Raw genomic sequence first — 15,320 nt, forward strand, 5'->3', positions numbered from 1 at the left:
CATCGTAAACAATCCTCACAGTCATTCAAACCTCTCAGCTGCAACACAGACAAAGGTATTCACTGGTAAAAGGAGGGAGGGTAGAAAAGGGTAAGTAGAAAAGGACTAGGAAAAGGAACTGCAAACCGAAACACAAGGCAAAACTCATAGTAATAGAATCTACAGAACATTCAAGTCAATGATGTCATAATGGGTGGACTGGCAGCCATTGCGAGTGCACCGGTGTAACAGTCAAATTGCCAGGGTCAGAGGTTCCAAGCCCTTTCTATAGATTCTATTTATATGGTAAAAACCCTCCGAATCGGAGAAGAACCAGACACACTAAGGTCTTTCAGAGTTGTTCCTGTTATCCCTGGAGGATACCTGAGATCACTATCGTTTCAATGCCTTGCAGCCTGTCTTTTGTCTGGGCGACTGGGATAAGATGTCTTTCTCAATACCTCAGAGTTTACAAGCCTTTTAGCTCTGCCCTGGGTGAGTCCAAAATGGACCTCAGACAGAAGAGTGCTTGTGCCAGTAATATGGGCCCAAATTGATGCTACCGCTCTCTCTCAATAGGACCATTAGTACAGGTATGAAAGGAACCATTGGGGTACTGTACTGAATCAGACTGTACTGTAGCAGACTGTACTGTATCAGACTGTACTGTATCAGACTGTACTGTATCTGCATGTACTCTATCTGACTGTACTGTAGCAGACTGTACTGTATCAGACTGTACTGTAGCAGACTGTACTGTAGCAGACTGTACTGTATCAGACTGTACTGTATCTGCATGTACTCTATCTGACTGTACTGTATCTGACTGTACTGTAGCAGACTGTACTGTATCTGACTGTACTGTAGCAGACTGTACTGTAGCAGACTGTACTGTAGCAGACTGTACTGTATCTGACTGTACTGTAGCAGACTGTACTGTAGCAGACTGTACTGTAGCAGACTGTACTGTAGCAGACTGTACTGTATCAAACTGTACTGTATCTGACTGTACTGTAGCAGACTGTACTGTAGCAGACTGTACTGTAGTAGACTGTACTGTATCTGACTGTACTGTAGCAGACTGTACTGTAGCAGACTGTACTGTAGCAGACTGTACTGTATCAAACTGTACTGTATCTGACTGTACTGTAGCAGGCTGTACTGTAGCAGACTGTACTGTAGCAGACTGTACTGTAGCAGACTACTGTATCAAACTGTACTGTAACTGACTGTACTGTAGCAGGCTGTACTGTAGCAGACTGTACTGTAGCAGACTGTACTGTATCTGCATGTACTCTATCTGACTGTACTGTAGCAGGCTGTACTGTATCTGACTGTACTGTATCTGACTGTACTGTATCTGACTGTACTGTAGCTGACTGTACTGTAGCTGAATGTACTGTAGCAGACTGTACTGTAGCAGGCTGTACTGTAGCAGGCTGTACTGTATCTGACTGTACTGTAGCAGACTGTACTGTAGCAGACTGTACTGTAGCAGGCTGTACTGTAGCAGGCTGTACTGTATCTGACTGTACTGTAGCAGACTGTACTGTAGCAGGCTGTACTCTATCAGACTGTACTGTAGCAGACTGTACTGTAGCAGACTGTACTGTAGCAGACTGTACTGTATCTGACTGTACTGTATCTGCATGTACTCTATCTGACTGTACTGTAGCTGACTGTACTGTATCTGACTGTACTGTAGCAGACTGTACTGTAGCAGACTGTACTGATCTGACTGTACTGTATCTGCATGTACTCTATCTGACTGTACTGTAGCAGACTGTACTGTATCTGCATGTACTCTATCTGACTGTACTGTAGCAGACTGTACTGTAGCAGACTGTACTGATCTGACTGTACTGTATCTGCATGTACTCTATCTGACTGTACTGTAGCTGACTGTACTGTATCTGACTGTACTGTAGCAGACTGTACTGTAGCAGACTGTACTGATCTGACTGTACTGTATCTGCATGTACTCTATCTGACTGTACTGTAGCAGACTGTACTGTAGCAGACTGTACTGTAGCAGACTGTACTGTAGCAGACTGTACTGTATCTGACTGTACTGTATCTGACTGTACTGTATCTGACTGTACTGTAGCAGACTGTACTGTAGCAGACTGTACTGTATCTGCATGTACTCTATCTGACTGTACTGTAGCAGGCTGTACTGTATCTGACTGTACTGTATCTGACTGTACTGTAGCAGACTGTACTGTAGCAGACTGTACTGTAGCAGACTGTACTGTAGCAGACTGTACTGTATCTGCATGTACTCTATCTGACTGTACTGTAGCTGACTGTACTGTAGCTGACTGTACTGTAGCTGACTGTACTGTAGCAGACTGTACTGTAGCAGACTGTACTGTATCTGACTGTACTGTAGCTGACTGTACTGTAGCAGACTGTACTGTAGCAGACTGTACTGTAGCAGACTGTACTGTATCTGACTGTACTGTAGCAGGCTGTACTGTATCTGACTGTACTGTAGCAGACTGTACTGTAGCAGACTGTACTGTAGCAGACTGTACTGTAGCTGAATGTACTGTATCTGACTGTACTGTAGCAGACTGTACTGATCTGACTGTACTGTAGCTGACTGTACTGTAGCTGAATGTACTGTATCTGACTGTACTGTAGCAGACTGTACTGTATCTGACTGTACTGTAGCAGACTGTACTGTAGCTGAATGTACTGTATCTGACTGTACTGTAGCAGGCTGTACTGTAGCAGACTGTACTGTAGCAGACTGTACTGTAGCAGACTGTACTCTATCTGACTGTACTGTAGCTGACTGTACTGTAGCTGAATGTACTGTATCTGACTGTACTGTAGCAGACTGTACTGTATCTGACTGTACTGTAGCAGACTGTACTGTAGCTGAATGTACTGTATCTGACTGTACTGTAGCAGGCTGTACTGTATCAGACTGTACTGTAGCAGGCTGTACTGTAGCAGACTGTACTGTAGCAGACTGTACTGTAGCAGACTGTACTGTAGCTGAATGTACTGTATCTGACTGTACTGTAGCTGACTGTACTGTAGCAGACTGTACTGTAGCAGACTGTACTGTATCTGCATGTACTCTATCTGACTGTACTGTAGCAGACTGTACTGTAGCAGACTGTACTGTAGCTGAATGTACTGTATCTGACTGTACTGTAGCAGACTGTACTGTAGCAGACTGTACTGTAGCAGACTGTACTGTAGCTGAATGTACTGTATCTGACTGTACTGTAGCTGACTGTACTGTATCTGACTGTACTGTAGCAGACTGTACTGTATCTGCATGTACTCTATCTGACTGTACTGTAGCAGACTGTACTGTAGCAGACTGTACTGTAGCAGACTGTACTGTAGCTGAATGTACTGTATCTGACTGTACTGTAGCAGACTGTACTGATCTGACTGTACTGTAGCTGACTGTACTGTAGCTGACTGTACTGTATCTGACTGTACTGTAGCAGACTGTACTGTATCAGACTGTACTGTAGCTGACTGTACTGTGGCTGGCTGTAGCTGACTGTACTGTAGCTGACTGTACTATAGCTGGCTGTAGCTGACTGTACTGTATCTGACTGTACTGTAGCAGACTGTACTGTAGCTGAATGTACTGTATCTGACTGTACTGTAGCAGACTGTACTGATCTGACTGTACTGTAGCTGACTGTACTGTAGCTGAATGTACTGTATCTGACTGTACTGTAGCAGACTGTACTGTATCAGACTGTACTGTAGCTGACTGTACTGTGGCTGGCTGTAGCTGACTGTACTGTAGCTGACTGTACTATAGCTGGCTGTAGCTGACTGTACTGTATCTGACTGTACTGTAGCAGACTGTACTGTATCTGACTGTACTATAGCTGGCTGTAGCTGACTGTACTGTAGCTGGCTGTAGCTGACTATACTGTATCAGACAGTCCTGAATCAGACTGTACCGTAGCTGACTGTACTGTATCTGACTGTACTGTAGCTGACTGTACTGTAGCTGACTGTACTGTAGCTGACTATACTGTATCAGACAGTCCTGTATCAGACTGTACCGTAGCTGACTGTACTGTATCTGACTGTACTGTAGCTGACTGTATTGTATCAGACTGTACTGAGGCTGACTGTACAGTAGCTGGCTGTAGCTGACTGTACTGTGGCTGACTGTACTGCAGTGTGTAGGTTTACATCATGTCTCTAGGAGGAGAGGTAGATGGGTTAGAAGCCTACCACACTAATATAGTGTGTTATAACTACTGGCACTGAGTCTATTAGAGAGGGGTTCTGAACAGACCAAGGAGAAGGAACATGGGACTATAGACTGGCAGAGAGGGGTTCTGAACAGACCAAGGAGAAGGCACATGGGACTATAGACTGGCAGAGAGGGGTTCTGAACAGACCAAGAAGAAGGAACATGGGACTATAGACTGGCAGAGAGGGGTTCTGAACAGACCAATGATAAGGCACATGGGACTATAGACTGGCAGAGAGGGGTTCTGAACAGACCAAGGAGAATGAACATGGGACTATAGACTGGCAGAGAGGGGTTCTGAACAGACCAAGGAGAAGGAACATGGGACTATAGACTGGCAGAGAGGGGTTCTGAACAGACCAATGATAAGGCACATGGGACTATAGACTGGCAGAGAGGGGTTCTGAACAGACCAATGAGAAGGAACATGGGACTATAGACTGGCAGAGAGGGGATTCTGGGTGTTGGTTCTGAACAGACCAATGATAAGGCACATGGGACTATAGACTGGCAGAGAGGGGTTCTGAACAGACCAATGATAAGGCACATGGGACTATAGACTGGCAGAGAGGGGTTCTGAACAGACCAATGAGAAGGAACATGGGACTATAGACTGGCAGAGAGGGGTTCTGAACAGACCAATGAGAATGAACATGGGACTATAGACTGGCAGAGAGGGGTTCTGAACAGACCAATGAGAAGGAACATGGGACTATAGACTGGCAGAGAGGGGTTCTGAACAGACCAAGGAGAAGGAACATGGGACTATAGACTGGCAGAGAGGGGATTCTGGGTGTTGGTTCTGAACAGACCAATGATAAGGCACATGGGACTATAGACTGGCAGAGAGGGGTTCTGAACAGACCAATGAGAAGGAACATGGGACTATAGACTGGCAGAGAGGGGTTCTGAACAGACCAATGATAAGGCACATGGGACTATAGGCTGGCAGAGAGGGGTTCTGAACAGACCAAGGAGAAGAGAATGAACATGGGACTATAGACTGGCAGAGAGGGGTTCTGAACAGACCAATGAGAAGGAACATGGGACTATAGACTGGCAGAGAGGGGATTCTGGGTGTTGGTTCTGAACAGACCAATGATAAGGCACATGGGACTATAGACTGGCAGAGAGGGGTTCTGAACAGACCAATGAGAAGGCACATGGGACTATAGACTGGCAGAGAGGGGTTCTGAACAGACCAATGATAAGGCACATGGGACTATAGACTGGCAGGGAGGAGCTTCTGGACAGGATATGATGCTTTGGGCTATGCACAGAGTAGGACCGTCAGACTGACTGACAGACAGACAGCAACCTGACAGGGTTAACTAACACAAATGGTTCCCCACAATCGATTTCCACAACCCTTTGAGTTTGAAAACTATTGAAGTGTTTCACAGTCACACAGAAATGCTCTTAACTGGTCATCCTCCAACACCGTTCTTCCTGGCGGACTAAAGCGTCTCTCCCAGACAAGGTTCTGCTCTGTCACTAAGCCAAGGCCACCAACACAGACAGAGACGGGAGAAGAAAAGACTTGAGAAGTGATTTTCACTTCCCTCCTCTCAGCATTTGTCCAAACAGCTTGAAATGTGTAATATGCTTCTTAGCATCTGTAAAACCTTCAACAGGATGCCGTTAGGGCAATGTGTAAATATATTGACTAAAACAAAGTAGGACTGGATAGATGGAGAATAAAGCTGTGTGTAAGTGAACTTGTGCGTCTGTTGTGTGTGTGTGTGTGTGTGTGTGTGTGTGTGTGTGTGTGTGTGTGCCTGCATCTATACATGTATATATATATACAGTACCAGTCAAAAGTTTGGACACACCTACTCATTCAGGGGGTTTTCTTTATTTTTACTATTTTCTACATTGTAGAATAATAGTGGAGACATCAAAACTATAAAATAACATATATGGAATCATATAGTAACCAAAAAAGTGTTAAACAAATATTTTCTATTTGAGATTCTTCAAAGTAGCCTTGATGACAGCTTTGCAATGTAGAAAATAGTCAAAATAATGATAAACCCTTGAATGAGTAGGTGTCCAAACTACTGACTGGTTCTGTACATGTACAAGTACCTGTGTGTGTATGACTGACAATGTGTGTGTTCATTTTATGTGTGTGTGTATGTGCGTCTGTGTGTAGGTGTGTGTGTGTGTGCGCGTGTGTCACTCACACGTTGGTGGTGAAGATACCGTAGATGAGGTCCTGTTCGGGCAGATAGAAGGTGCTCTGCAGCTCGTTATAGTAGAAGGGGATCTCTCCTGACCGCGAGCAGTTCAACCGCGCCTTCATGAACGTAGTCCAAGTGTCCTCCAATAGGAAGCGACCGCCCACGTCGTTCTTACAGACCCGGGCGACCCGGGAGAACACGGTGCGACCGCAGTCATGTTCAACTGCGTTCTCTCTCAGGAAGAAATAGGTGAAGAGACCCACCTCGTAGACTGAGATAAAGTGAGGGTCTGGAGGAGAGAGGGGAGGAGGGGAAGAAGAAGAAGGGAGAAGGGGAGGGCGAGAGGGAGGGGAGAAGACAGGAATAGAGAAAGAGAGGGAGGGAAGGTGTAAGTTAGGCATGAGATATGGTATTTCAGCTCCAAACGGCTGATGCAGCAGCAGGAATGTGAGCAGTGATGTTCTTGGCATGGAATCAGTAGTTTTCTTTTCCTTACAATTTCTCATTACCATTAGGACTCATCCTCTAGGATTCCTTTCCCATTACCATTAGGACTCATCCTCTAGGATTCCTTTCCCATTACCATTAGGACTCATCCTCTAGGATTCCTTTCCCATTACCATTAGGACTCATCCTCTAGGATTCCTTTCCCATTACCATTAGGACTCATCCTCTAGGATTCCTTTCCCATTACCATTAGGACTCATCCTCTAGGATTCCTTTCCCATTACCATTAGGACTCATCCTCTAGGATTCCTTTCCCATTACCATTAGGACTCATCCTCTAGGATTCCTTTCCCATTACCATTAGGACTCATCCTCTAGGATTCCTTTCCTATTACCATTAGGACTCATCCTCTAGGATTCCTTTCCCATTACCATTAGGACTCATCCTCTAGGATTCCTTTCCCATTACCATTAGGACTCATCCTCTAGGATTCCTTTCCCATTACCATTAGGACTCATCCTCTAGGATTCCTTTCCTATTACCATTAGGACTCATCCTCTAGGATTCCTTTCCCATTACCATTAGGACTCATCCTCTAGGATTCCTTTCCCATTACCATTAGGACTCATCCTCTAGGATTCCTTTCCTATTACCATTAGGACTCATCCTCTAGGATTCCTTTCCTATTACCATTAGGACTCATCCTCTAGGATTCCTTTCACGTTACCATTAGGACTCATCCTCTAGGATTCCTTTCACGTTAGAACATAAGGAGTGCCTCAAGCCAGTTACAGTTGGCTGTTCAGTAATGTATTGGCATTGACATAGAATTGCTAGAATGCAAATACCCCATCAAGTCTATGTTCCCTGATGTGTGGACCGGCAGCCATATTGAATGTACCCATAACCAGGAAGCAAAGCAGGAAGTACAGTCATGATCCAATTGTAATTCTATTCCTACACTATTAGACAAAATAGTTCCAAAAGGGTTCTTCGGCTGTCCCTATAGGATAACCCTTTTTGGGTTCTATATCAAACCCAAAAGGGTTCTACCTAGAACCCAAAAGGGTTCTACCTGGAACCCAAAAGGGTTCTACCTGGAACCAAAAAGGGTTCTACCTAGAGACCAAAATAGTTTTACCTGGAACTAAAAGGGTTCTTCAAAGGGTTCTTTTTTTCAAAGAGTGTATGGTACACATGAGTGTTTACCGTTGAGCCATTTGGAGTTGTACTGGGCTGTTCGCAGCGGCGGCATGTTACCAAGGCTACGGTAGATGACGGGGTCACGACCCGAGAAGTCGATGACAGTGGCGGCGTAGAGTTCGCCCTTCTCTGTTACCATGGCAGTGGAGTTGTGACGCGGGTCGTAGGGGCATCTCGCCACCCCGTTCACCGTGTCCATCACCCGACTGATGTTTCCTATCTGGAAGAGGATGGAAGAAGGGTGATGTCCATACTAGGATCCTAAACAGCAGGAACAGGCCACTCCATTCAGCTAAGGGATGATTTTTGTCGGAGCGGATGTCAGGGGCCCGGAACATAATTATTATAATTTTTACACTGTAAACAGACCACAACTAAGCCGAAAAATTAATTGTATTTGAAAATAACAATCCCTTCATACGTTGATTACATTGAGACACAATCATGTCTCCTCTTTTACTCGTGGGAATACTGGAGAACAGATTTGTTACAGTTTTGGCGCAGACACCTGTTATATAGTATGCATGGCCAAAACATTACTCAATTCTATACTGAACAAAAATAGAAACGCAACATGGAAAGTGTTGGTCCCATGTTTCATCTGCTGAAATAAAAGATCCCAGAAATGTCCAGAAATGTTCCATACTTATGTGGGGGACAATAAAAGGCCACTCTAAAATGTGCAGTTTTGTTACACAACACAATGCCACAGATGTCTCAAGTTTTGAGGGGGGTGCAATTGGCATGCTGACTGCAGGAATGTCCACCAGAGCTGTTGCCAGAGAAGTGAATGTTCATTTCTCTACCATAAGCCCACTCCAACGTCGTTTGGCAGCAGGTCCAACTGACCTTACAACCGCGAACCACGCCAGCCCTCATCCGGCTTCTTCGTCTGAGACCAGCCACCCGGACAGCGGATGACACTGTGGGTTTGCACAACCAAATAATTTCTGCACAAACTGCCAGAAATCGTCTCAGGGAAGCTGATCTGTGTTCTTGTCGTCTTGACCTGACTGCAGTTCGGCGTCGTAACCGACTTCAGTGGGCAAAGGCTCACCTAGGATGGCCACTGGCACGCTGGAGAAGTGTGCTCTTTACGGATGAATCCCGGATTCTACTGTACCGGCAGATGTCAGAAAGCGTGTCGTGGCGTCGTGTGGGTCAGTGGTTTGCTGTTCAACATCGTGAACAGAGTGCTCCATCCTGTCACTCCTCTCTCATCTCCCTCGCCTGTTACTCCTCTCTCATCTCCCTCTCCTGTTACTCCTCTCTCATCTCCCTCTCCTGTTACTCCTCTCTCATCTCCGTCTCCCTCTCCTGTTACTCCTCTCTCATCTACCTCTCCTGTTACTCCTCTCTCCTGTTACTCCTCTCTCATCTCCCTCTCCTGTTACTCCTCTTTCATCTCCCTCTCCTGTTACTCCTCTCTCTCATCCCCCCTCTCCTGTTACTCCTCTCTCATCCCCCCTCTCCTGTTACTCCTCTCTCATCCCCCCTCTCCTGTTACTCCTCTCTCATCCCCCTCTCCTGTTACTCCTCTCTCATCTCCCTCTCCTGTTACTTCTCTCTCATCCCCCTCTCCTGTTACTCCTCTCTCATCTCCATCTCCTGTTACTCCTCTCTCATCTCCCTCTCCTGTTACTCCTCTCTCATCTCCCTCTCCTGGTACTCCTCTCTCTCATCCCCCATCTCCTGTTACTCCTCTCTCATCTCCCTCTCCTGTTACTCCTCTCTCTCATCTCCCTCTCCTGTTACTCCTCTCTCTCATCTCCCTCTCCTGTTACTCCTCTCTCACCCCCCTCTCCTATTACTGCTCTCTCATCTCCCTCTCCCTCTCCTGTTACTCCTCTCTCATCTCCCTCTTCCTCTCCTGTTACTCCTCTCTCTCATCTCCCTCTCCTGTTACTCCTCTCTCATCTCCCTCTCCTGTTATTCCTCTCTCACCCCCCTCTCCTGTTACTCCTCTCTCATCTCCCTCTCCCTCTCCTGTTACTCCTCTCTCATCTCCCTCTCCCTCTCCTGTTACCCCTCTCTCTCTCTCATCTCCCTCTCCTGTTACTCCTCTCTCTCATCTCCCTCTCCTGTTACTCCTCTCTCAACCCCCTCTCCTGTTACTTCTCTCTCATCTCCCTCTCCCTCTCCTGTTACTCCTCTCTCATCTCCCTCTCCCTCTCCTGTTACTCCTCTCTCTCATCTCCCTCTCCTGTTACTCCTCTCTCATCTCCCTCTCCCTCTCCTGTTACTCCTCTCTCTCATCTCCCTCTCCTGTTACTCTCTCACCCCCCTCTCCTGTTACTCCTCTCTCATCTCCTTCAACTCTATCTTTATCCTCCTCTCCCTCTCTCTCTCACCTGCCGGGTGGTGCAGACGGGGGTAAAGGCGTTGGTTCCACAGGTAAAGATCCGCCTCCCGGTGATGAGCAGGACCCGGATGTAGTTCTGACATTCATCCTGCGGGGACGGGAACACGGGAGGTCAAAGATGTCATAACACCACCATACAATAGTCTATTCATTTCTTCCTGTACAAGGTTAGTACAGCTTCTGGTACACTTCATTGAAGCTATCTAAATATCTCTGGTGAAGGCAGCCCCTTTAATGTAGAATTCTACCAGTCGTCTGTCTTTCTCTATCTAAATATCTCTGGTGAAGGCAGCCCCTTTAATGTAGAATTCTACCAGTCGCCTGTCTCTATCTAAATATCTCTGGTGAGGGCAGCCCCTTTAATGTAGAATTCTACCAGTGGTCTGTCTTTCTCTATCTAAATATCTCTGGTGAGGGCAGCCCCTTTAATGTAGAATTCTACCAGTGGTCTGTCTTTCTCTATCTAAATATCTCTGGTGAGGGCATCCCCTTTAATGTAGAATTCTACCAGTCGTCTGTCTTTCTCTAAATATCTCTGGTGAAGGCAGCCCCTTTAATGTAGAATTCTACCAGTCGTCTGTCTCTATCTAAATATCTCTGGTGAAGGCAGCCCCTTTAATGTAGAATTCTACCAGTCGTCTGTCTCTATCTAAATATCTCTGGTGAGGGCAGCCCCTTTAATGTAGAATTCTACCAGTCGTCTGTCTTTATCTAAATATCTCTGGTGAGGGCAGCCCCTTTAATGTAGAATTCTACCAGTCGTCTGTCTTTATCTAAATATCTCTGGTGAGGGCAGCCCCTTTAATGTAGAATTCTACCAGTCGTCTGTCTTTCTCTATTTAAATATCTCTGGTGAGGGCAGCCCATTTAATGTAGAATTCTACCAGTCGTCTGTCTTTCTCTAAATATCTCTGGTGAGGGCAGCCCCTTTAATGTAGAATTCTACCAGTCGTCTGTCTTTCTTTATCTATCTAAATATCTCTGGTGAGGGCAGCCCATTTAATGTAGAATTCTACCAGTCGTCTGCCTTTATCTAAATATCTCTGGTGAGGGCAGCCCCTTTAATGTAGAATTCTACCAGTCGTCTGTCTTTCTCTATCTAAATATCTCTGGTGAAGGCAGCCCCTTTAATGTAGAATTCTACCAGTCGTCTGTCTCTATCTAAATATCTCTGGTGAGGGCAGCCCCTTTAATGTAGAATTCTACCAGTGGTCTGTCTTTCTCTATCTAAAGTGTCCAGAACTGCCAGACAGCTATAATACCTCTGTCTTTCCTTTGCTCTGACAGGACCGCTTGGTGTCTTCATCTGGTCCCCATTCTACTGCCTAGAGAAGAAAATCACATTTAAAAAATGACATATAAACGTGTGCACCATAACGTGGACAGAATGTGTAGATTGGATCCTTGCTAAATCAGATTTAGTATGGGATATGTACTGTATATACTACTATACATACACATACACAAAAAGTATGTGGACACCTTTTTTAATCAACACCCGTTGCTGACAGGTGTATAAAATTGAGCGCACAGTCATGCAATCTCCATAGACAAACATTGGCAGTAGAATGACCCATACTGACTTTCAACGTGGCACCATCATAGGATGCCACCTTTCCAACAAGTCAGTTCATCAAATTTCTGCCCTGCTAGAGCTGCCCCGGTCAAATGTAAGTGCTGTTATTGTGAAGTGGAACGTCTAGGAGCAACAATGGCTCAGCTGTGAAGTGGTAGGCCACACAAGCTTACAGAACGGGACCGCCGAGTGCTGAAGTGTGTTGTGCATAAAAATACTCTGTCCTCGATTGCAGTCAATCACTCCAGTCTAATCACCATGGCTACTCCCCCAACTCAATCACTCAGTCTAATCACCATGGTTACTCCCCCAACTCAATCACTCCAGTCTAATCACCATGGTTACTCCCCCCACTCAATCACTCCAGTCTAATCACCATGCCTACTCCCACCAACTCAATCACTCAGTCTAATCACCATGGTTACTCCCCCCAACTCAATCACTCCAGTCTAATCACCATGGCTACACCAATTGGATCTTGACCACAGGCCAAACAAAAACAAAAACACAAGTCATCCAGCTAACACAAAATGTTCTAACAACATTTGCACAAGGTTCCCCTATTTTGCATATAACTTTCCAAGGAATAGTTTTTTGGGTTGAGTAAGGAAGCCTAGTGGTTAGAGCGTTGGCCTAGTAACCGAAAGGTCGAATCCCAGAGAAGACAATGTAAAAAATCTGTCGTTCTTTCCATGAACAGGCAGTTAACCCACTGTTCCTAGGCCGTCATTGTAAATAAGAATTTGTTCTTAACTGACTTGCCTGGTTAAATAAAGGTAAATAAAGGTTAAATAAAGGTTAAATAAAGGTAAATAAAGGTTAAATAAAGGTAAATAAAGGGAAATAAAGGTAAAATAAAGGTTAAATAAAGGTAAATAAAGGTAAATAAAGGTAAAATAAAGGTTAAATAAAGGTAAATAAAGGTTAAATAAAGGGTAAATAAAGGGAAATAAAGGGTAAATAAAGGTTAAATAAAGGTAAATAAAGGTAAAATAAAGGTTAAATAAAGGTAAATAAAGGTTAAATAAAGGTAAATAAAGGGAAATAAAGGTAAAATAAAGGTTAAATAAAGGTAAATAAAGGTAAATAAAGATAAATAAAGGTTAAATAAAGGGTAAATAAAGGGAAATAAAGGTTAAATAAAGGGTAAATAAAGGTAAATAAAGGGTAAATAAAGGTTAAATAAAGTTAAATAAAGGTAAATAAAGGTAAATAAAGGTTAAATAAAGGTTAAATAAAGGTAAATAAAGGTTAAATAAAGGTAAATAAAGGGAAATAAAGGGAAATAAAGGTTAAATAAAGGGTAAATAAAGTTAAATAAAGGTTAAATAAAGGTTAAATAAAGGTAAATAAAGGTTAAATAAAGGTTAAATAAAGGTAAATAAAGGTAAATAAAGGTTAAATAAAGGTAAATAAAGGTAAATAAAGGTTAAATAAAGTTAAATAAAGGTAAATAAAGGTTAAATAAAGGTTAAATAAAGGTTAAATAAAGATAAATAAAGGTTAAATAAAGGTAAATAAAGGTTAAATAAAGGTAAATAAAGGTAAATAAATAATCGGGCATAAGAATAGTAGTATAATTCAACTGTATTCTCTGTTCCTACAGTTTCATTGTGGTCCTGAGAGTGAAAAGCAGCACCTCATTTTGGGGGAAATGTTATCATAGTTCTGGGAAACTGTAAATCATGGTTTGTTTACACCATAAATATCAGTGTAAACAAACGTAGTAAATTCAATTGCGTGCACATCTCAAGGCCCAAAATTGCCATCCAAGACTGCAATTTAATTTCACTAAAATAGCTGATAAATAAACCGGTATGTGTCCTACCATTACAATGCTGACCTGCTCTAACTATTTCCTATTTTCTATTAAACCGATATATCTCTCAGACCCTCAAACTTAAGGGGAGTCCTTACACTGACACACCTTACAGGATACTGTAGCATTTCACTGTGCTTTACTTTGGAGCCACTGAAACTGGCCTCAGCCTCGTGAGCGTTCACTGTGCTTTACTATGGAACCACTGAAACTGGCCTCAGCCTCGTGAACGTTCACTGTGCTTTACTATGGAGCCACTGAAACTGGCCTCAGCCTCGTGAACGTTCACTGTGCTTTACTTTGGAGCCACTGAAACTGGCCTCAGCCTCGTGAGCGTTCACTGTGCTTTACTATGGAGCCACTGAAACTGGCCTCAGCCTCGTGAACGTTCACTGTGCTTTACTATGGAGCCACTGAAACTGGCCTCAGCCTCGTGAACGTTCACTGTGCTTTACTATGGAGCCACTGAAACTGGCCTCAGCCTCGTGAACGTTCACTGTGCTTTACTATGGAGCCACTGAAACTGGCCTCAGCCTCGTGAGCGTTCACTGTGCTTTACTATGGAGCCACTGAAACTGGCCTCAGCCTCGTAAACGTTCACTGTGCTTTACTATGGAGCCACTGAAACTGGCCTCAGCCTCGTAAACGTTCACTGTGCTTTACTATGGAGCCACTGAAACTGGCCTCAGCCTCGTGAATGTTCACTGTGCTTTACTATGGAGCCACTGAAACTGGCCTCAGCCTCGTGAGCGTTCACTGTGCTTTACTATGGAGCCACTGAAACTGGCCTCAGCCTCGTAAACGTTCACTGTGCTTTACTTTGGAGCCACTGAAACTGGCCTCAGCCTCGTGAGCGTTCACTGTGCTTTACTATGAAGCCACTGAAACTGGCCTCAGCCTTGTGAGCGTTCACTGTGCTTTACTATGGAGCCACTGAAACTGGCCTCAGCCTTGTGAGCGTTCACTGTGCTTTACTATGGAGCCACTGAAACTGGCCTCAGCCTCGTGAGCGTTCACTGTGCTTTACTTTGGAGCCACTGAAACTGGCCTCAGCCTTGTGAGCGTTCACTGTGCTTTACTATGGAGCCACTGAAACTGGCCTCAGCCTCGTAAACGTTCACTGTGCTTTACTATGGAGCCACTAAAACTGGCCTCAGCCTTGTGAGCGTTCACTGTGCTTTACTTTGGAGCCACTGAAACTGGCCTCAGCCTCGTGAACGTTCACTGCTAAACTCACTCCCACCAAGTCTTTCCCTCAGTCACCCCTGACAACAGAGCTCCCAAATCTACTTCTAAAGATCAGGGACAAAGCGTGAATGAATTACCAAACTGAAAACTCTTCCCTGTGTTTGCATAATGCCATTGTGGCCACTGGTGCAGTGGTCGATTAAGGAGTTGGTTCTCAGAGGTGTCATTCATGGTTCGCTTGCTCTGATAGGCCGACCAGGGCCTCCAAAGTCACACATGTCCCTCCCTCCCCCAGCCTGCTCCTTGTCCGTTCATT

General features: G+C 44.6%; 1 protein-coding gene across 2 annotated transcripts in view; it reads right to left on the minus strand.

The window, feature by feature from the left end:
- The window catches only part of LOC110527256 (semaphorin-5B), a 97,594-nt gene that overhangs the window by 27,640 nt on the left and 54,634 nt on the right, over positions 1-15,320 (minus strand). For both annotated transcript variants that reach the window (XM_090239668.1, XM_090239669.1), the window contains exons 5-8: positions 11,684-11,746; positions 10,411-10,509; positions 8,066-8,279; positions 6,412-6,697 (exon numbers count right to left, since the gene is read on the minus strand). In XM_090239668.1, coding sequence (XP_090095794.1) covers positions 6,412-6,697; positions 8,066-8,279; positions 10,411-10,509; positions 11,684-11,746 — 662 coding nt within the window. The remainder of the gene's footprint in view (positions 1-6,411; positions 6,698-8,065; positions 8,280-10,410; positions 10,510-11,683; positions 11,747-15,320) is intronic.

Source organism: Oncorhynchus mykiss, chromosome 7 (genome assembly GCF_057628025.1).
Source record: "Oncorhynchus mykiss isolate SJ-2025 chromosome 7, ASM5762802v1, whole genome shotgun sequence".
Lineage (NCBI taxonomy): Eukaryota > Metazoa > Chordata > Actinopteri > Salmoniformes > Salmonidae > Oncorhynchus > Oncorhynchus mykiss.